The sequence below is a fragment of the Bactrocera dorsalis genome, chromosome 2 (genome assembly GCF_023373825.1).
Source record: "Bactrocera dorsalis isolate Fly_Bdor chromosome 2, ASM2337382v1, whole genome shotgun sequence".
NCBI lineage: Eukaryota > Metazoa > Arthropoda > Insecta > Diptera > Tephritidae > Bactrocera > Bactrocera dorsalis.
Genome location: NC_064304.1, coordinates 6,162,453 through 6,185,448, shown reverse-complemented (window position 1 = coordinate 6,185,448; position 22,996 = coordinate 6,162,453). Strand labels below are relative to the sequence as shown.

At 40.9% G+C, this 22,996-nt stretch overlaps 1 protein-coding gene across 5 annotated transcripts in view; it reads right to left on the bottom strand.

Moving 5' to 3' along the window:
• Positions 1-22,996, bottom strand: part of LOC105227019 (polypyrimidine tract-binding protein 1) — a 498,255-nt gene that overhangs the window by 344,440 nt on the left and 130,819 nt on the right. For 2 of the 5 annotated variants that reach the window (XM_049450399.1, XM_049450401.1), the window contains one exon: positions 21,514-21,543. The exons of the other annotated variants lie outside the window; for them this stretch is intronic. In XM_049450399.1, the coding sequence (XP_049306356.1) occupies positions 21,514-21,543 (30 nt within the window). The remainder of the gene's footprint in view (positions 1-21,513; positions 21,544-22,996) is intronic. 5 annotated transcript variants of the gene reach the window in all.

Sequence of the window (22,996 nt, the reverse complement as noted above, 5' to 3'; positions counted from 1 at the left end):
ATTTATTGATTTATGTGATGTGAAATACATATAAACGATTACATTGACCCACAAACCACACCAAACCGTTGCTCTTTCTGGATGAAATGGCAGCTCTTAAATCTCTTCAGGTTGCTGTTCGTTCGAAATCCGGCAAAATGGATTTTTAACAAAGCCATTGAGCCCGAAATGGGCCTCATTGCTGAACAAAGTTTGGCTCGAAATCGTCGGATCATCTTGGAACTTTCCAAGAGTCCATAGAACGAAGCGATGTCACCTGTACAAACTGTATTTTGTAAACTTTCAATTTAGGATCTCAACGTAAAATGCGCCAAGTGGTCCATACGGCTGCTATATTTTCTTCACTGCATGCTGGACGTGGTCTATTCGTTCCAAATGGCCACCGGGAGCGGAACAACGGCACTAGCACGTCGAAGTAGGCTGCGAGTGCAATGAAACTGAAGTCCCTGGCATGAGTACATGCGTACAAGGAGGAGAACTACCCTCCACGGCGAAACATTTGGAAGAGCTAAAGGACCTGATGGATAGCAGCGCGGACGACAGCAGAGATAGAATCATTTAAATAAGGCTGGGTATAAAATGAATTTCGTTGTAGGGTGCCACAAGAGTTAGCGAACCTCAAGGCCAAATTTTGCAGCTTGCAGCTGTAAGCTTACTTTATCTCCTACACGAATTTTTTAATATATTTGATAAGAAATTCGATTCCTCCCACCTCCGATAATGGCCCCACGTTTGATCTCCAATTTTTCCGCCCAAAGTTGTTTAAGGATACCTAGGAATTATGCTTAGAAGCAGCTTAAGTCACATATACAGATAAAATATGACTTTTGCTATATACATTTATACATACAAATAAACATTCGTCCTCATGTATGTAGCTACAGAGCTTTAAAGTAAATCCCAAATACACAAACACGTAAGCATGTCAAAGTGTCTTCTGTCATAATTTCAATGGATGTCAATTCCACATTAAGTCAAAAAGGCTAGCAAATGAGAACCGTTACACACACACACACACTCATATTTATATTTGTATGCACAAGCACACACGGCCGTCCCGTTAAATGCAACGAAGCTGCAAGTAAATCCTAGGAGATTTCCAGAATTGCTAATTAGAAATTAAATGATGAGGAGACTGGAGACTTTAATGGTTTCTAAACGCACACACACACATACACCTACACATGCACAAAAGCGCTTCAAATGAGATGTTGCATAACACGAAACGTGTTGACAAGGAATTAATGCATTTATAATTGAACTGCAGAATGTCAACCAGAGACCGAGAGCGCCAAGAGAAGAATGGAATAAAATAAAATAAGCGAAAGCAGAAAAACGCGAATGCAGGTAAATGTCTCCGGAGACTTTAAGAATTGAACGCATGCACGCACACAAATGCAGCTGAGGGATTTGAGCGCTTAAACTGGGCAAAGTGCAGCGCTGAGCTCGTAGTGGCAGTGGGCGGCTGTAATGGAGCGGCGAAGGTGGTTTTGAGGTAAGCTAAAATAAAATGAAATATTAATGTGAGTTTAACACAGGACTCATAGGACACGCAGGACTCACAGGACACGCAGGATGCACAGGACGCGGTGAATGCAGCGTGCAACCACTGGTCCCGCAGGCAACGTCAACGTGCCACGATGCACGTGCGGCTGCTAAGCGATTGAGCATTAGCAACAGTTGTTGTGCCGGAGCGCAGCACGGCAGACTCAGCCGAAGTCGGTGCGAGGGCTGACGACAACAACTAAGAGTCAAGGTGCTTAACTTACAGAGCTGCCAGTTGCAGCGCCGAGCGCAGCCAGCAAATGGCCAACACTATTATAATGTTGAAATATTAAAGGCACTGCAGTGGCACAGTGACGCTTCCTAAGACTGCCACTTGCCGCCCACTTAGACGTTGCTCGATGTGTCTGAACTGCTTTAGCGTCTCATCCACCAACTTGTGCCTGCTGCGCTGACACTTGTGCATTCGTGCGCTCTAATGTGCCACATCGAGTGAGCTTAAGCATGTTTGATAGCAGCTACTGTTGCCGCTACTGCCGTTGTTGTTGTTGTGATTACCGTTACCATCGCCGCCACGACATTGGCGAACGTTTAGCCCGGTCACCACATGCTGTCGGCCGGGTTGGTAATGGCGCGCAGCAGCAGCAGCAGCGGCGGCGGCAGCAACTGTCACCTCTTTGTGCGCTTATGTGACAGCACAAGTGACATGTTTGAGCTGCGGTCGGGTCACCCGGCTCTGCACAAACACGCACGCGCGCACTCAAGACGTCAGTTGGGTTTAGTGAATTGTAAATGCGTGTGTTGCATCCAGCAATCTGGGTTGCCAGCAGCTGATATTGTGTGGCTTGCTGCATAAGCCAAGTCAAAGAGCTTTGCGTCAAGACGAATCGGGTCGTTGGCTGCAGGATATGCTGCCGTTACGCCAAGGAAATTGTGGCATTACAACGGATGACCGAGTGCCGCTGAAACCGATTAAAAGCAGCGTAATCCTGGCTCTTAATATATGCACCAAAGCATAGGGAGTAAGTGAGCTAATTAATATTTCAATGGTTTCAATGTATTGGACGCATATTAAGTACTACTTAGCAGCCAGCGATGTGAGAACATTTAATGTCAACGTAGCCAAATATTAACATTATTAATTTTAATTTCCATTAAATTGTCGTGGTAAGCCACAGCTGGAGAGTTGTTCGACTTTTGTTACAAGCTCTTTGAGTTCTGATGTTTTGGTCTGGTATTTGTGTAACGCTTCATCGAAGAAAGATCTTTTTCCATTTGAAGATCACAAGCGATCGTTTCACAGCAAGTTGAAAAAGTCTTCTTCACGACAACTTCAAGAAACACAGAACAATACGACCGAACTGAGCTAGCCTGTGGAACTGCGTCCCGTTTCCACGACAGTGGGGTCTAAGTAACCGGAACGGCCAGGATTTTTATCCGGCCAAGGACTGTCTACACGGTACCATGCCTCGAAATTACTTCTGGAATGTTTTGTGCCGCTACAAAAACAACAACGTTTGGATCTTTATTCCCAAAACTATTACCACTTCGTAAAGGAACCTGGATTCCTAATCGGCCTAGTTCGCCAACACCGCAGCAATCCACATGACATTATTGTAGAGTAAGAAAGGCGCCGCAGGTTCGGATCGGACCAGGATTCATATTCGGTCCGCCGATACCGCAGTAATCCGCCTAATTTTCTCACAGAACAAAGACGACGAAATTTAGCACCACCGAACCGGTTCGAACTGAAAAAACTGACAAGATTTCGGAACGAATTGAACGGTTGCTCCAAAGACTAGAAATGAGTTGGCGTCGGATTCCGTGGTTTTGATAGAACAAGAAAGACGCTGTAGGTTCGGATCGGACCAGGAATCATATTCGGCCCAGGTCTGTCGAAACCGCAGTAATCCACATAATTTTCTCGCAGAACAAAAACCTCGAAATTTGGCAGCACAGAACCGATACGAACCGAGAAAACTGACGAAGTTTCGGTACGAATGGAAAAATTGTTCCAAAGGCTAGAAATTCATTGGCGTCGACGTTCGGGATTTCGCTAGTAAGGCGGACGTCACGGTTTCTGAAATAAGTCCTTGTTCTAAAACTTATGCGACCAAATTTCAAATCCAGCGTTCGAACTCTTGGAAATTTTAAGCCAAGCAAACTACTAAAAGCTCATGAGCTTTCGCTAAAAATCAACAAAGTTCTTCCTAAAATCATCCAAACAACAGATAAGTAAAAATTTTTGGTAGTTCTAATGACTTTTGACCTTCAATTAACATAGTGGTTGACCTTATCGACTTCCACATTGTATTTCTAGTTCAGTAGTGCTGACTTCCACCAAGGAACCAGTCAACCAATTTGACGACTTAAACGCACTCGTTCAATCACAGCATGACACACGCATTTGACACATTTACTCTTCTTTTTACCTCAACGTTTTAAACGCTTCAAAGCGAACGGCGAACGATGCGCGGATGGAGTAAATTCCTGGAAGCTATATGCTGCAGTGGAGATGTGGTGACAGGTAACATTGCTTAAAACCAACAGCGTTGCAAATGAGCGACCTCCAAAACCAGCTACTCAAGCCAGGCACACACGCACACACACGTACACAGAAGGGCTGCTGCTCAGTGTAACGGCAGTGCTGGCATTTGGAACCCATACGCTGCCTTTCTCGAATGACGTCAAAGAGCTGGAAAACCGGCAGGTAGACGACAACCAGTAACTCGACAACACTTCACACATGCGCGAGGGGAAACCTAATCTAGTTCATTAAAAGCTACAGCTCGGTGAGTTAGGATCAAAGGGAAGCCCTGCCAACACAAAGCCGACGCACACACACACCCTCACACATGCACGCAGCTGTGCACCTAAGCTTGTATTGAAGGATGTGAGTTGCGTGTGGATTGCATTTAGAAGGGATTAATGCGAAGGTGCGGAGCTGCGCAGATTTCATATACAAAAGTAACAAAATGTGTGGTTGGGAATAGAAAACGTTACCATTGCTTGTTGTTGCAAATTTAGACTGTGTGTAGTCCTCTTGTGCTCGTTTGGTTGGAGGAGTTAGTGGCGCGTCCTATTCAAAGTCAGTTGCAAGGACTCTCTCTGGTTGCAAGTGTAAGCGAACATATGTTTATTAATATGTATAATATCGTATATGGTATGGTGTGTGTATGTATGTCTTTAGCGACTAATAACTGTGTAGCTATCAGTTGTGCCAGTCACGCCTTTGAAACACTGAGCGATGTGTTTCCTCGATGGGGCAAGCAGTTGAATGTGTATGTGTGTGTAAATGACAGTGAAATGCAAACCAAACTTTTATTGTTTTTATTATTGTACTGTAGTAATCTCTCGTATGGTGTATTGTCATGCATTACGGTGAAAGCACAGTTGGGACATGTGTGTGAGCTTTCCGAAAATAGAAGAGTTAGTGAAAATGCTAGCACATTGAAATAAATACTTATATATTATATACATGCATACATCTGTACCGTTGTGTATTTATAGTTGGTGTTTAATGCCAGAATTTAGGCGAAAGTACCACACAATAGCTGGATTCTTTATTTTAAACGAATATAAGGCTGATATCATATGCAGCATTGATTTGAGATAAAAAGAAGACGAAGAACACTGATTACTGGTATAACATGTAAATTTTGAGTTCTTGTATATTAAATTTTATGTTTTTAATATCTTATATTGCCACCAAAAACACAAATTTATTCGACTTAATCCTAAATGTAGGCAACGATTTTATTTGGTTAACGAAATAGCAAGGGTTTGAGTGAGAACTATTTTTAGAAACATTGCCTACATTTAGGCATATTGTTCAATGACATTTTGCAATAGCAGTAAGGTTAATGTCTTGGCTAACAACCCAACTACTTAATTAAAAAAAATATATGATTTGGAAAGGATAATTTTACTTTCGCCTATAACCCGCTTGGCGGATATCAGCAAATTTGGAAGTAGTATGAAATATGTTTTAACCTCAAAAGCCCTTCGAAATTTCGGTCAAAGTGCGAGTCCCGAAAAACCATTTTAAACCATCTGCAGAAGGCTGGATAAACAAAAAAAGTTTGATATTTGGGTGTCGCATGATTTGACGCAAAAACACCTTCTGGGCCGAATCAACGCCTGCGATATGCTGCTGAAACGGAACGAACTCGACCCATTTTTGAAGCGGATGGTGGCTGGCGGCGGATCACATACGAAAGTATCAAGCGAAACCGGTCGTGGTCGTCCGATCGTCCCAAACAGTGCCCAAGCCGGGATTGACGGCCAGGAAGGTTTTGCTGTGTGTTTGGTGGGATTGGAAGGGAATCATTCACTATGAGCTGCTCCCGTATGGTCAGACGCTTAATTCTACCATCTACTGCGAACAACTGGACCACTTGAAGCAGGCGATCGACCAGAAGCGTCCAGAATTGGTCAACAGGAAGGGTGTAGTTTTCCACCAGGGCAAAGCCAGACCACACACTTCATTGATGCCTCGTCAAAAGCTACGGGAGCTCGAATGGGACGTTTTATCGCATCCACCATATAGCCCGGACATAGCGCCAATTGATTACCTCCCGTTCCTGTCCATGGCGAACGCCCTCCTTGGTGTAAAATTGAACTCAAAAGAGGCTTGTGAAAAGTGGCTGTCCGAGTTCTTCGCAAATAAGGAGGGGGGCTTCTACGAGGGGGGTATTATGAAGTTGCCGTCTAGATGGAAACAGATTATCGAACAAAACGGCGCATATTTGAACTAAATCCGATCACTGTAACACTTTTTATAAAGCATTGAATAAAGAGCAAAAAAGCGGAAGGGAAATTTTTGACAACCTAATATGATTTATTTTCTATAACCTTAGCCCGGTCTGCAACCTTACTTAGTACACACGGATGGGTAGTTTCTCACGACGAATTTTGAGAAGCCGGTAAATATCGGAGGTGAGATGTCATGGTGAAGAAAGTATGACCAACTACCAAGAATACCGCCAGAAACACTAAACGATTGAAAGGATCGAGTTCACTGAAACACAAGTCGAATAATGTGTCATCTTTCGGATTTTTTACAAATCTAACTCTACTTTACGACAACACAGAGACATTCTACGCTTCACGTTGCATTTTAATTTCACAGTTTCGTGTGCCGAAATGTGCACCCTCGTGCGGCAAGTGAAAGTTTCAACGCTGCGCTGGTTCGGAAAATTAATCAAAAGAAATTTAAGTGAAAATATTTAAGATTGCAAGAAGCGTGACAGAAGGCAATCTGCTTTTGAACAACGCAACGCCGACAATGCGCCAACCCGCTTTAGCCGATTGCTTAAGCACAATTTCTGCAGGCAGCCAAAGACGACACAAAAACCAAAGCAGAAAGCAAAAAAATAAATAAAAATAAAATAAAAACTACATGAACTAGTTAATTTGTGTATTATATATAAAGCGATTTTTATCAGCAGCGTAATTAAGGCTGTCGATACACGCCACTTTTGGCGGAAGGAAAAATAAAGTCTAAGCAAGCGACGGCGACACGCGGTGGGAGATGCGCGGCGCGCGCGACGGGTGGTCAAGGTCTACTTACGAGCGCCGTTACAGCGCTAATGTAAATTTTCCAAAGCGCGCCAAAAAAGCATAATTCGAAACTTTAATTACTAAACGAAAACTAATCTAAAGCACGCGCTTGTGTTAGTGCGCTGTGCGCGCGTCTGTGTGTCTGACGCGCTTGTGCGGTTGGCTGCCTGTTGTAAGGCTGAAAGCGTCACATGCAATTGTTTATCGCGCTGCGCGTTATATATTCCGACTTTTATTGCCTACTTGCCTCAAGGTCCACTATCGGATGGCCGCGAGTAACAGGTCGACCAGTTGTCGGCGGAAGAGTAAATATAAATATTGTAGACGCGGCTGGCGCGTAAATGCCTGTTCCAGCGCGTTGTGAACACTGTGGAGACTGAATTGCTCCTTTTTATGGCGACGCGCAAGTTGTGGGCATATCTAAACAAAGCGCCGTTATATATACAAAACTAGGCACGCACACGCAAACACACTTGTTTGCGCTCATGTTTGCTTGTGCTCATGTGAGTGTGTGTGTATGCATTTGTATGGGCGCTTGAAAAGTCAACAAGAATTAATTGCAGAATTGGAATTTAACGCTGACGCATGCTCTTCTGAATCCGTTGTTATTGCTACTTGGTTTACATATCCATTTGAATATGTATATGTAAGTGTATATTTATGTATGTATGCATGTGCATTATAGGTGCTCTGGTGGCACTATGGACTAATTTCCAACTTTTAGCAACATTTGGTGAATTTTCGGCGATTTTGTTGTTGTCCAGCGATTGCCAAACTAATCGCGACCACTCCAAGTGCTCACACATATGTACATATATATGTATGTGTATATATTCAAAACTTTTTGGAACTGTATCGCGTATCTACAGATTTCCAGTATTTGTTGTTGTATGCACCATTTGAAAATTTATAGATGGAACTGTTTAATTTACTTTCACACGAATTTGCCAGCTATTAAAATGTGCGTGTCTGTGTGAGAGTAGGATTTACCGCTTTGATCTGAGCATTAAAAGTGAAATTTTGGGAATTGTTTCGCTTAATTCGCACGATTTGCGCTGTAAACATTTGAAACATTGTATTTATATTGGAAAAGCAGATTACTTGTACTATGAAAGATCAGAGGACTCAATTTCAACTCAAGTGCATGGCACGTGTGAACTTAGAAAACTGTTTGGGAAGTCAGAATTTTCAAAAATATTTTTTTAGCTCGAAAATCGTTCGCCGGATTTAAACGAAATTTATAGATCCTTTTGAATAAATGTAAATTCAGTGAGAGCTTATCGAAAGATTTTTTTAATTCCGATTTTTTATAGTTCCGATCTCGAAAATCTGAAAATCTTTTCTTGAGACCGAAACTTTGTTAATTAAAAACAAGAAAAAATATTTACTTCGGTTTCACCGAATTGGTCGGTTATTGTTGTTGCTGTAACGGTTATCTAATTATCATTAGGGTGTTAAGGTTCAAATAAGTTGTCATCGAGGTCATCCAAAGACAGGCCCAGGAAACGTGCTGTTTCGACGGTGTCGAACCATAGGGAGAGGGGTGTCAGATATGTTGAGTTAGCTGGGCATGCAAAGAGGTGGCTAGAGTCATACGGGATCTTTGCATGCTTCACATATACATATTTGGAATGTCGGGGTTGCTTTTGGATAAGTAGGAGTTAAACCTTCTACAACATTCAGAACGAAGCTGCGCAAGGGTCACTCTCTCGATTCTCGCGGCAACTCGAGCTCGTCTTCTACAATGGGTGATTCCAAGTACGCCGTTCACTGAAAGAGAGTGGGTGAAGTTGTTTATGACTCCACTGTAAATGACGATCAAGGAATGTCTGAAGTTAGTTACGTCCGAAGTCTATTCGGCGTGTTATCTTTTGTTGTCGACGTAGTTGAGGAAGAATCTCTTGACGCTCCTAAGAGGCAGTTTCACTTCTAGCAAAAGTAACTGTAGGGATGATTGCTACAAAAACACCCCAGCAGAAACTGCTTAGAGAGGAGTCCATTTTGCACCTTAACTGGAAGCTTACGGGCCTTAAAGTGTAAATTTTTACGAAAACACCCCAGCGAAGAGGCGAGGAACTCATTATGCTCCTTAACTGGAAGCATGCTTGCCTCTCATTGCAGATGTTCGATAGGAGACCTCAGGAGGCATCCCTTTATAGTCCGGAGTGCAGTGTTCTGACATGTCTGAAGCTAGCTCGTCTTCGTTTCACTGCATCCAGATGACCATGTTGGTGCAGCGTAGTTAAGGACCGACCAGCTGATTGCCTTTTATGTTGCCAACAACGTTTCTTTGATTTTTCCCCATTTGCTGCCAGCTAGCGACTTGAAGATTTTTACTTTAGCAATGTCGAGTGTCACACCTTAAATCTAAGGTTTGACCGGCGGACTTTTAATGCAATGGACTGCAATATTAGGATTAAGTCTGTACTCTTTCGTTCAGTTTGTACATGTGGTCAATGTGGATTTGATCGGTCAATTTGTATGGATGGTAGCCATATGCAATAGTGACTCCATCTGAAGAATTTCATCATGAACTATGTCTTCAAATAAAAGAGCTTTCCATACAAGAACTTTATTTAGATCATTCAGTCCGATATCGGCCTTTCCGACGTATGAGCAGCTTCTTTCAATGGATACGTAAAATGAAATGTATCTACAAAATTTTTTGGAAACAATGAGAACGACCATTATTCTATGAACTCAGTTAGCTCTTTCGTATGACTCCATCTATGTACTGTACTTATTTCCGAGAGTTCTATACTGATGAAACTCACTGATCTGTTAACACACACACTGTCAGATAAGGAGACCATGCCAAAATGGCAGATAAAGATATCCAATTGCTCAGAAGATCAAATACAGCACGAACTGAAAAGTATGATATGAAATATTGGCGTGAAACAACCATAGATCAAAGTTGAACAGATTCGCACAAGAAAAACGGAATTCAAAGAGATTCTAAAATCGATAAAACAGCAAACAAAAAACAAAAAAAGCAATGGCATACTTAAAAAGCAATACTGTTTTTTTGGTCATGATGATTTTGAGTTTTCACATAAGCACACGATTGCCAGCTCGTCTGTGCCTTGTGCATCTAATTGACCGCCGACGACACGGTTTATGGAAAATTTGTTCGTCTCACGAACGCGCTTACACAGATCACGCATTGGCGGCAGCTATTGCATAGTAACCAACTGACATAGTGATCACGCACAAGAGAAAACTCTCCACTCCGCTGGAAGCGCGAGGTTTGCTGCTACATGCCACTTACCAGCGCTTGCAAACAGCCGCATGATTTCATACAAAAACACATGTGGAGCACACTGAGTACATTTTTTGAAAGCGCCCGTTACTGGATTTTATGACAATCACACTTTATAAGAAGCAGACACCCACAGCCACGTGGCCCCAGCTCGTCTTGCGAAATTGTGCGCCGCAGCTGTTTGCCTTTAATAATGCGGATCCATTTCACTATTTATTAAACTCAATTGCCACACAAGTGTTCAATGAAAGTGTGTGCCTATGCATGCACATTGGTTGGTTGGTGATCTTCAGCGTATGCGCTCGACGATCACCACATCAAAACGGTTGCACATTAGCGCCTCGCTGCGCTCTTGAGCGTGTTGAAGGCGACGTCGGTGGCGACGGTTGTGTTTCTGTTCGTTTTGCTTTTGTTGCACCAACACGTCGCACATTTTCTAGCAATAAAGTCATCTTTATTTAATTATCGCAATTAGTAAAGCTCAAATGAGTGTGTTGACATTGCTTGAATATCTCTTTTTGATTCTTGTTTTCGACTTAACTCGCTGGCGCATGGAGAAAATGACGTGTCGGCGACGTGCTTGCGGCGGCATCGTATATTTTATGAACAGTTTATGGTCGGCAATGTTTTTAGAACAAATAAAATGAACGAAATCGCGTTAATGGCATAATATTTACATGCAATTTATCTGTTTTGGTTTTGTTGTATTTGCCAGACGCGTTATAGAATATTGAATGCACCTTTTCAGTTCTTTTAGACTAAAATTATGTTCAGAGAATAGATTTTGGCTTAATATGAACAAAGTTTGTACTCTGTACTCTGCCGTGTTTACACGACGAACCGGTAAATGGGTTAGTCTTAAAGAAACCTAATTGATTGAAAAATATAAAACCTTTTCAACACAACAATCTAGAACCTTAATTTTTGACCGGACTTTTTGCTTAGCTGGGAACTGAATCAATGTCAGTTGATAACTATTTCCATATTACACTCTTCAGGGATCAATAATAGAACTGACTCACTACTTTCGCGTTCAAAATAGTTAAGTCGAGCTATCGATTGAATCTCTCACAAACTGTTTAAGGTGGCTGATGTCAGTTTTGTCTATGTCTCCTGGTTCGCCGAATATAAAAATGCCGAGTTGTTCCAAACTCAGTCTTGCAAAGGCCGGACAACTTTGTCGAAAGCTCTTGAATGTTTCCACCTCACCTCCCTCCATAAAACTTTTACAATGTTCGTCATAGAAGATGTTAACCGTACCGCATACATGATTTTTGGATCATGTCCAGTAAGAAACCCTGAACTGGACCCTAACGTCATAATTTCTTTATTAATGCTTTAATTAATGTTCTATTATCTGATTTCTTTTAGGCCAACTTCATTGTTATTATTCATACTAATCTAATAATGGGCTATAGTTATGCTTCTGAGTAAGCATTTACAGTTGTGGGACTTCCATACCCATTTCCTACCCTTGCGTCCTCACCGCGCACCCTGGAAACGTGAGTAACTCTTGTGTAAGATGCGGTAGCTAACCCTTGTGGAACCTTGGGTCACGGCTAAAAGAGAGAAAGCTTCAGCGGAGCCACTCCGACATATTCAGTTTAAGGATTTGCTGAAGGAGAAACCACTCCAATGAAAAAAACAACAGCCTCGGAGGTAAGACCTCACTTTTGATGACGACCTCAGCAAACGTGAAAAGGACTAAGATTTAAGGGCATATACCTGGAATGTCCGGTCCTTAAATTGGAAAGGTGCCGATACCAATCTGGTTGATGTCCACGTAAAGACCGCCGTCCCAGAAATGAGATGGACGGGAGAAAGACAGAGACGAGTAGGTCCTTGTGACATTTACTAAAGCGGCCATACAGAGTGGGAGACTCAGTCGTCGAGTCCTGGCATTCACTCCGATGAATGAGCGTCTAGCCACAAACCTCTAATGCGGTAAATTTTTCTACATAACACTGATCAACAATTGCGATGAGGACTCTCGTGTCGCAGTGGCTAGAAAGCAGTCAGCATACCTCGCAATATTGCTACTGGATTAAAATGCCGACATAATACTCAGCTAAATTACATGAACAAATACTAATAACACAAATTAGGAACGAAATATTCCACAGCTATCGCGCAGGTGTAGGATAGAGCAAATAGTTTTCAAAATACAACATTTTGTCTTGAATTCAACTGAATTGAATGGCAGTCATAAATCTCGTGCGCTATTAAAGTGTATGAAGAGAAATTCAGATGGCCATAAATTCTGTTAACATACCGTTAGAACATTTAATCGAGTGCGCATTTGAAATGAAAATAATTGAAATCGCAATTCGCGACACAAGCAAAACATCTCGGCGACACTTCAACTGCCACAGCGCGCCGGCATCTCGCCACAGTCCCGAGGCATCGGTTGCATTTAAAAATAATAAACAACATTAAGCTAACAAAAGTGTATTTAACATAAATTAATAAACACACTTAATGAAAAAAGAATACAACAAAAGCAAATGCATGGCGCACAACGAAGACGACGAGAGGCGAAACGACGACGGCCGACGAGGTTGGGGGCGTCGCGCACAACAGCAACAATGAAATTAACTACTTTAGAAATTTTTCTCAAAATAATATAAATTTATTGCAACACTTTTCGCACATTCAACAAGACACTCAAACACTCATGACCAACAACAACAAGCTGCGACTGAGAAAAGCATATTTAAATATAAATAAATTGCAAGTAAAGCGTGTACAAATGAAATTGTACATTCTAAACAACAACAATAGCAACAAAGACGGCGGCGCGCAAATTACAGAGGCGGACGTTGTAAATTGACTCCAATGGCCGTCGCCCGCGCGGCTGTTGCAATGGGTGCGCTGCAGCTGGGGCAGCTGGACCGGGTCCAGTGCGTTGGGGTGCGCGTGTTTCGGGCCTCCAACCCACACATGCATACATAAATGCGGATATATTTGTATATTACATTACATATTCGACAAAATTGGACGCCATAGCCTCAGCATTTCGTAGTACACGGCGGCCGTCATAGCCACATTTGAATGAAAGCTGCAACAAGCCGAAAAATAATTACACCCGCCACCGTGGCCAAATATTTAGCCTGAATGATGTATGTTGCATACGGGTGTAGAATTTACGATGGCATAGCATAACGCTACATTCAAGTTGAGGTGATGCGCTCACTGCGCTGCAGCTAATTTTATACAGAAGGGGGTGCACAGTGTGGCAAAAGAGACGACAATGACGAAAATAAAAATATTTTCATAATTTCCAGCATATTATTTTTTATTATTTATTATAACTATGTAGCACTTACATAAGAATTTAGTATACAGATCAAGTCTGAAGACCTTACAACTGGTAAAAAAAGTAAAAAAGTTACAATGGGATGAAATCGGTTGGAAAAGGAAAAATATATTTCTTCTCCAGCCTGGTGAATGGCAGTGAAAACCTAACATCTGGAGATGGCGAACGCGGTACCCCAATCGATGACAATGAAGCAGACGTTCCATTGCCCGACCATGAAAAAGTTCAAAGCGGCGAGGGCCGATGGATTGCCGGCCAAGCTTTTCAAACACGACGGCGAAGGACTGATAAGGATTAAGCATCAACTTCTTTCTAGAATATGGTCGAAATTCTTCCCGATGATTGAAATTTAAGTGTACTCTGCCCAATCTACAAAAAGGGAGGCCGGACAGTCTCTGCCAACTATCGTGGGATAAGCCTCCTCAACATCGCATATAAGGTTCTATTGAACGTATTGTGTGAAAGACTGAACCCCACCGTCAAAAAACTGACTGGACCTTACCAGTGTTGCATTAGACCTGGAAAATCTACAATCGACCAGATATTCACCATGCCCCTAATATTGGAAAATGCTCGTGAAAAGAGAGTCGACACACACCAACTCTTCGTCGATTTTAAATATGCTTTTGACAACACGAAAAGGAGCTGCCTCTATGCCGCGATGTCTGAATTTGACATCCTCGCAAAACTAATAGGGCTGTGTAAACTGACGTTGAGCAATACCGACACGGACAACTCCGAGTCGTTCGATAACAAACGAGGTTTGGTTAGTTCTTCTTTAGCGAGGCTTGATAAGGAAGCGAAGCAAATGGGTTTGGTAGTGAACGAGGGCAAGACGAAATATTTTCTGTCAGCAAACAATAAGTTATCGCACTCGCCACCTGGCTCCCACATCACTGTTGATAGTGATAACTTTGAAATCGTAGATAATTTTGTCTATCTTGGAACCAGTATCAACACCCGTCCTGCTACATATGTATATGGTGCAAAGGCACGGACGATGACAACATCTAATGAGTTGGCGTTACGAATTTTCGAGAGAAAGATTATGCCGAAGATTTATGGTCGTTTACGCATTGGCAACGGCGAATTCCGTATTCGATGGAACGGTCGACGGATGGAATGTCGTCGTATATCCCATACAGCTCAGATATACGACGACATTGACATAGTTCAGCGAATTAAAAGACAGAGGCTATGCTGGCTAGATCACGTCGTCCGAATGGATGAAAACACTCCAGCTCTGAAAGTAGTCGACGACGGGAGAAACAGAGGAATAGGAAGAACTCCACTCCATTTGAGAAGGAGGAGGAAGAATAAGGTTTATTATTGCAGAAATGATTTCTACAATTTCAATTGATGCATAATGCAAAAGTTCAAAAATATATAATACCTAAGTCACCAATATTATTAGACTTCCCCAGTAAAACATCCCACTGTGCATCGATGTTAGATAAAATAGCAAATCATTAGAGACGTGGCATGGCACATCATTAAAACAATCACTTCATAATAAAAATTATGTTTTAACGCTGCTTTGCAACGTCAACGTTTTGGCAACAAGCACGCTGCCACATGCAACTAACCAACAAGCCACTCACTCGTGCCACACAGCGGCTAAAGTAGCGCAAAACAGCAGCCACGCCGCGCCACCTCACAGCGGCTGCCTCCCCTGCGACCTTAATTTATAGTTTTCTTGCGGTAAATTAAATAATTTAGCAATGCTTCATGGTTGGCTGTTGGTTGTTGCCTGTCGGTTGTCGGTCATGCGGCAGTTGCAGCGTGGCAGCGGTGCATCAGCGCCACAACGTCATGCTGTGCGCCCGCAGAACGCTACGCGCTCTTTAGGTTTTTGATCGAAATGATTGAAGAGCTGCGTTTGGCAGCTTTGCTTGCGTTTTCCACATTTCTGCGCCAATCCGTGGCGCACATAACTTTTCACGCGCCCTCCATCTTTATAAACCATTTAGCGGCATGCCTGCTTGCCGGTTGGCAGCTATACTTGACGCGCCGCAAAATTGAGTTACTATGTCGGAGATATTTTTTTTCGAATTTTTTTTATTATTTTTATTTATTTTGTTTTTGCATGTGGAACTTAATTTATGATGTGTGTGTGTGTACCTTGGCAAGAAAAATGAGCTCCCCATTAACGTATTGGCGGTTGACTGAGCGGCTGTGGCCATAAATTGACGAAATGAATGACAAACAACATTTATTTATTATTTTTGACTTGGAAGCAGTGCAGAGTCTGCAGAAAGCGTAGCAAAAACGAATAGTGAAAAATAATTGAGTGCCGATTTTTGCGATTTTAATTATAAAAATTAAATTTTTCCATGTTTATTAGCGCATGGCAAGCTACAAGTTGGTCCCATTCACGCCATCTCGGTGTCAGGCATGTCTATTTGAATGATTTTTGATTTTAATAAAGACTTGCAGAGATAATTTCTACTACTTTTTTAAGTTAAGAAAAACTCACTGTGAATCCCACTAATAGCATTTATTATAACTGCACAAGTAAACAGTGTCTTCTCTACAAGCGACAACACTTTTACGCCTTTCTCCACACTCAAATCTCTAAATGACAGCGCTCAAGCGTGCGACACCGTGCCAAATCACCGCTATTCCCTTCGGCAGCGCCATCAATTGCATGCAGGCGCGGATTTTAGGGCGTGGTGCACGTTATATACCGTTCTCAACAAGGCAATTGCGCGCTAATTTAGCGAGAACATCACTTTATAATTTCTAATAAGTGCCGACGATAGCATCGGTGAGCGCTCAACGCTTGCAACACAGTTTGCCAGCGTATTGGGGGATGTATGGCGCATAAATGGCAAACGGTTGGACTTGTTGTTGGCACATAGTTATTAGCAATAACAGAAGCGCTGCCATTTTTACATATCATTAAGAGACAATCAAGCCAAGGGGATGCTCTCTCGTTTCAGAGCGAAAAATGAGCATCAAATAATCAATATTGCATTCAGTGCTTTGAGCCTGAGATTTGTTCTTTGTTGTACTATATCCTTCGAGTCTTTGGGATTTCATCTTCGTAATGATCTATCCTTCGAGCCTCTGATATTTTTTCTTTGAAACACACTCTCCTTTTTCAGGGTTGGGCATAGTGCACTAAAAAATAAATGCAATAAGGTTTCACAAGCACTACTTGTTCAGTGGTAGTTAAACAGCAAAATTCACTATCACTGAAAATTTAGTGATAGTGAAAAACAAATTGCACTACCACTAAATATTTAGTGATAGTGAAAATCTTTAGTGATAGTGAAAACCCTTAGTGATAATAAACATTTTTCAGTAACATAACACTGTTTCTTGAAGAATAAAAATAAGATTATGTATGTACATATATGTATAAGCTGAAGCAGTATGAGGCAATGTATTCAAAATAAACCATATATTTGAGTAGAGACTTCTAATTATGCCGCACCAAAATTAGGAAAACATAATTCATTTTTTATGTGCTTTTTTTAATACCAACATTTCAAAATTACGGTCGGTGAGATTTTGCCTTGTGGATCGATTGACAATTCCAGCAAAGGAAAAAAGTCTTTCCACTGGCGCAGAGGAAGGAAGAGGTGTGTTGTATTTAAAATTTTTTTTTTTTATAATAAGAAAGCGGTGCAAAGCATCAATGCTTCTATCAGCGTCATTCAAGTACAAAGTTACTTCGGTTGCTACAGCTCCGCCTTGTATACATTGAGTTTCATCTGAAAAAGGAAGTTATTTACAAAAATTTCGCAGGTTGGTTTCTTTAAATCGAATACCCGTGGACTCGTCATCGAATTCGAGAAATGATGTACTAGCACTTATGGATGGCTGTAAAGTAAAGGTTTAGTGATAGTGCCTTTTTTTCACTATCACTAAATATTTAGTGGTAGTGCAAATTAGTGGTAGTGCAAAAATGCCCAACCCTGTCCTTTTTATACATTGTTGAAGATCTCGTGAATCCTAATTTATTCATAGGTAACGGTAAAAACGATTTAGAGTTATCTAGCAGTCGTAAATTTTCATTTTTCCACTATATGAACTCAAGAGAGCAATTCTGATACTCACACATGCCTTAAAAATCGACGATAGTGGATCCTATTTTTTCTACATTGTTATCTTACAAATGTAAGAGGTTAGGCTTGAAATGCCCGAATTCAAAATCCCCACATTTTTTTTAGATTAGATTAGATAAATAAAAGAAAATTATTCTTCTTCTTTACTGACGTAGACACCGCTTACGCGATTATAGCCGAATCAAAGGAGTCATGTGTAGTAGTTCACGCAAGTGAGGAAGGTTCTCTGATCGCCATTCACTTGGGAGTGGCCAGAAACGATTCTTTTACATATGACTCAAGCAGCTCACGAGTTCCGGTCTTTGACCAAGTATCTTCTGGGTAGCCTAAGAACATCCGTTTAAAAGCGAGTTAAAGTGAGAAGGCGAAATATTCCCTACTTAGGGTTGTGCGCTGGGTTTGGGACCCGCCACATAAAAAAAACACATCCAATGAACGGAAATAAAAGAGGATTGCACTGAGTCTATTGTACCCTCTCCTAAGTCACAACGACGCACTTTGCCCCAGCATATTGATAAATTCCAATGTACTGCTAGGTGCTATTGAAGCGATCGGATCTCTATTTGGAATCATGGATCCAAGGGCCTTTATCTAGGCGCCTACACACAGCTGTGCAGTCAATTAGGTCTGGAGTATCAGGCTTTTTGTCGCGGAACCGGCAACTCGCACATGAAGCCAGGTCCATGTTATATATGTAAGTGCTTCTTGAACATCACAATGGCCAGTGTAACAGGCGACAAATCGTCTGAGTTTGTCCCTTGGAAGGTTGATTACATATTTAAACTTTTTAGATTGTAACCATTCATTTGCAACTTGGCATGGCGCATGCCTTGGAGTTGTTGTCAGTATGCCTCCCTGTCCATTTCTTCATTCGTGCGGAGCAGCTCCTTTATGGTATGGGGACTAACCGTGTTGGTGGATGGTGCGGAGTGGCCGAGCTCAGCAGCCAGTTCATTCCCGACTATACCTTTGTGACCGGGCAACCAGATAAGGTGGTCAATCCAAAACCGGGGTGTGCATAGGCATAAACAACTTTCTGTAGTTTGGGGATTTTTTATATCAATGATTTTGGATGATTTTGTGTGTAGGGATGGAATTTTTGGGGGTTTCGAGCTTATACATCGCGTTTGCGTTGTTTTTTTAAGGACAGAAAACACGTGGCATAGACAAAATAAAGTTACAAAAAGACGTACATTGTTCAATATGGAATTCGGTGCCAAATTTTAGCAACTAAATTGATCAGACAAAGCAAATACGACAATATATTTGGCAAAAAAAGGTTCCAAACCCACGTCTTACAAGGAGAGAATATCTTCTCAGTGGAACTGACCTGTTGGGTACAGGTACTCAGTATTGTTTAAAGAAATCCGACTTTCTACTGAAACTGGAATTATTGTGGCAATAGCAATTTCAGCCTTGAACACCTGCTTTATCCGTCATCTATCTACAAGTAGGAGTCTTAAATGATTTTTCTAACATTTAAATTAATCTTATTTTTCAACTTCAACAATTCCTTTCCACATTAAAATGTCTTTAGTCCCCACTTCACACTCATGAACCTACAAACAAAGGAAATACTTATATAAAAAAATACAGAGAAGAATACCCTTTGAACATGCTTTTTGTTGTTGCGCACTTGCACGCTTTGTTGGACACTCAATTGTGAGTTGAAAGAGCATAAGTCTGCTAAGAAACGAATGAATCGATCTGTGTTTGTGAGGCCAAATGAAGAAGCATAAGTATACATGCATTTGTCTGTATGTTTGAGTTTACGTGTGAATGGCAGCATTCGTTCTTGGGCTGTGTGACTGACATTGAAAGGCTATTCGATATTGATGACATTGAGAAAGTGCTTAATTGCTCAACGATAGAGAAGCGATTAATCAATCGCCCACAGCGAGCACACAAACGCAAGGCTCTGCACACACATTTGTTTGTATGTATGTGTGTGGATATGTGGTCGGGTGTGTGTGTGCTCAGTGACGCATTAAGCCAATGAATTGCAGTAACGACACCCGAAACGGCAGCCAAAGGCCGCCAAAAGCGCCACTGGTAGCAGGCACAATGCAACCACCTTCACCAACACCCACCACTCGCACAGCAACAACTATAACGACAGCAATATCGTCAGTAGTAGTTTTACTCAGTAAACTATTAGCAGTCGATTAGTCCAATAAAATATCTCAAGTAGTCACATTCATACGCACATTTGTGTGTATGTCCATGGAATAGAGACCATCAAGCTTGTTAGCAGTCTTCGGCGAATCTGTTGTGGCTTTGTAATACGTTGCTGCTCATGTGTGGGTGAGTGTATTCTGCAAAGTCATTGTTGATTGTCATGAAATGTTGCAAGTGTTACAACCGAAAAGGTCATTGTGTCATTCAATCTTAAAGGCTCTTTAAGGCAATGCGTATACCCAGCAGGAAAGCATTAATGGAGTACTTGGTTTTTAATTACGATCTATTGTAGAAACCGTGTTTAATATATAGTAAGGCTACAACTGATATTCCAACTGAAATAGCCGAGGTGTTAGAGCAGAGTATTGCGATAAAAAATGATGTGGTAGAAGGTTCACTAATAACTAAGACGTGATTGGTTTAATTATCCAAGGAACTCAGTTATTTTCGAACGATGGTATATGTAGTGAAGTAACGAACAATTGTAATGAAGAGGAAAATTTTGAATCAAACAATTGTTTCAAAAACTGCTCAAACTCAACGCGAATGTATCCGCAAACATATAGTCAAAAATGATAGAGGCAAGATTGCGACTTGACTATGACTATGAGACATCATAAACTAAATAAACTTTCAAACTTGAATAGTACATAATTACAAACAAAACAGATCCATTCTTTCGTTCGTGACGTCACAAGCTACTGGATTCATCTGTCAAACGCACACAACAAAAAGTACGGAGCCGAAACTATCAGAAACTCGATTGCATAGCTCTTCTGCGAAATGAAGTATCCTATCCCACATTCACGAAGATCATTATAATTGCCAATGAGACATGGCTTAATGAGACTGTACAAGTCAGCAATCGTTGGAAATGAGGGAAAAAAAGAAGTCGAACCCCAAGAAAACCGCGTCAAAGGCACTCAAAAATCAAGGTGATACTCATGGTTTTCTTTTTTTTTTTGTAGTTTTGTGCATCATGAATTTGTTTAAGAGGGTAGGGGTTCAACAAGGAGTTCTATTTGTCCGTATTGAGGCGTTTGCGTGAGAATATCCGTCCCAATCGGCCGAAATTGCGTAAGAAAAATTCACGGATTTCACACGATGATAAACATAATCGCATCGTGGCACAATGGTGATTTAAGGTCAAAAACGCAATTAATACCACCGATCAACCACCATATTGACTAGATTTGGTAGATTTGGCTCCGTGTGGAACCTATTCTTAGTCGATCGAAGAGATTTAGAAATGTAAAATTACATTTTTGCACACACCAAAATCTTTCCTACTGGGTATCAAGCCATGTGTCTTCTGCGAATTCACTAGGTCATTCATATAGAGGCACTAAGGGTCACTAATTGTGTATAAAAGTTACTTAAACAGCCATAGTACTCGTAATCGTTCTCCTAACTGTAGACTTATTATGAAAAGTGCGTGATTATAGTTCTAAACTTGGTATACATATGTACCTGAGGAACCTTCAGAAAGGTTATGGCGATGGTTGACTTGTCTAATATCATATGCTTAATTTACGAAGTAAAAATTTCCAACATATTTGAACTAAATATAGGACGACTTTATTGCTTAAGATTCGACTATGGAAAATTGTGGCACTTACGTTTTCTTTCTCCTCGATAAAAACACTTACCTGAAAAGAGAAACGGCATTGATTAGCATAGAGAATAAAGCATGATATATTAAAAATAAATTGAAAATAATTATAATAATAATATAAAACAAGAAAATAAAAGAAAAGAGCATAAAAAGTTTACAGCAGCATTTAATTTTATTAAGGTTTTGAGAAACTCGAAAGATGGCGCAGGACCTGAAAGTCAAGTTTAGATGACAAGTATTAGATATAATTATGGGCTTTTTCTACATGTTTGGTTAACAGCAAACTACCAATTAAGTTCTGGTTAACCAAGGATTCTTCTTTCGGTAAATAATATAATATAGTATTTTTTAACCAGGACTTAACCGGTTGTTAACCTGAACTTAACTGGTTGCTAACCAGAGCTTAACTGGTTGATAACCAGAACTTAACTAGTTGCTAACCAGAACTTAACTGGTTGCTAACCAGAGCTTAACTGGTTGATAACCAGAACTTAGCTGATTGCTAACCGGACATTGCGAAAACAGACCTTACATATTTTGTTTTCTTTATGTCTAATATTTATCGCCACACTAAATCCCTTCCCAATACATGCATTTATCATCAGAACAAATAATTTGTTAACCCTTATAACATCCATAAGGGTATGATTTATCCTAGCAAAGCATTCGCATTGTTCACTCACAGAAATAAATCAACTTTTCATAATTTTGCATTATTAATTTCGCATTATTTGACTGCATAATTTATGTTACAAGTCAATATATGCAAAATATCTTTCTTGAAAAATGTCTGCTATAGATAAATTTCCTTTACCACTTCCGCCTTTGGAATAGCGGGAAAAAATCTAAAAATTAAATAAAAGCCATTTATGAAAATTGGAAAACCACAGCACGAATATGAAAAACAATTTATCATTTTTCTATGCTCGACAAAGCCAACTCAAACGCAAAGTACACAAAGGCTCTGCGACCAAGTACGTAAATATGTCTGTATGTACGACTATGCCCCAGAATATTGGCCAGTGACATCACAGTGACTTGCGCTGACTTTTAGCAAACAGAAAGCTAAAAAAAAGTTGCCGCAGCTGCATAACGTACGCAAAGTATGACGAGGATGTCTTGCGTTTAAATATTTTCGCAACGGCGAGTATATCATCAACGGAGGGTCTCATAAGTCATTGTTGTAAATCAAATAATTCATAATCGATTCGTGAACACAAGGGAACCGCAGCGATTGAGCAGGGAAAGCAGAGCGAAGTGTAAATATATGTATGTGTAAGTGTTTATGTGTGGCGTATGGTAATAAGCTTATACGGAGAGAAGAATGGTTAACGCATAACGCTCCGTCGAGAGTTAGCCACAGAGCAACGCTGGCGATGATATGAAAATTGAAATTGATGAGCCACAAAAAATGATGACAGTGAAAGCGGAAGAAAAAATAAATAGGCAGCAAAATATAAAAAAAAAAACTCAATATCACGTGAAAT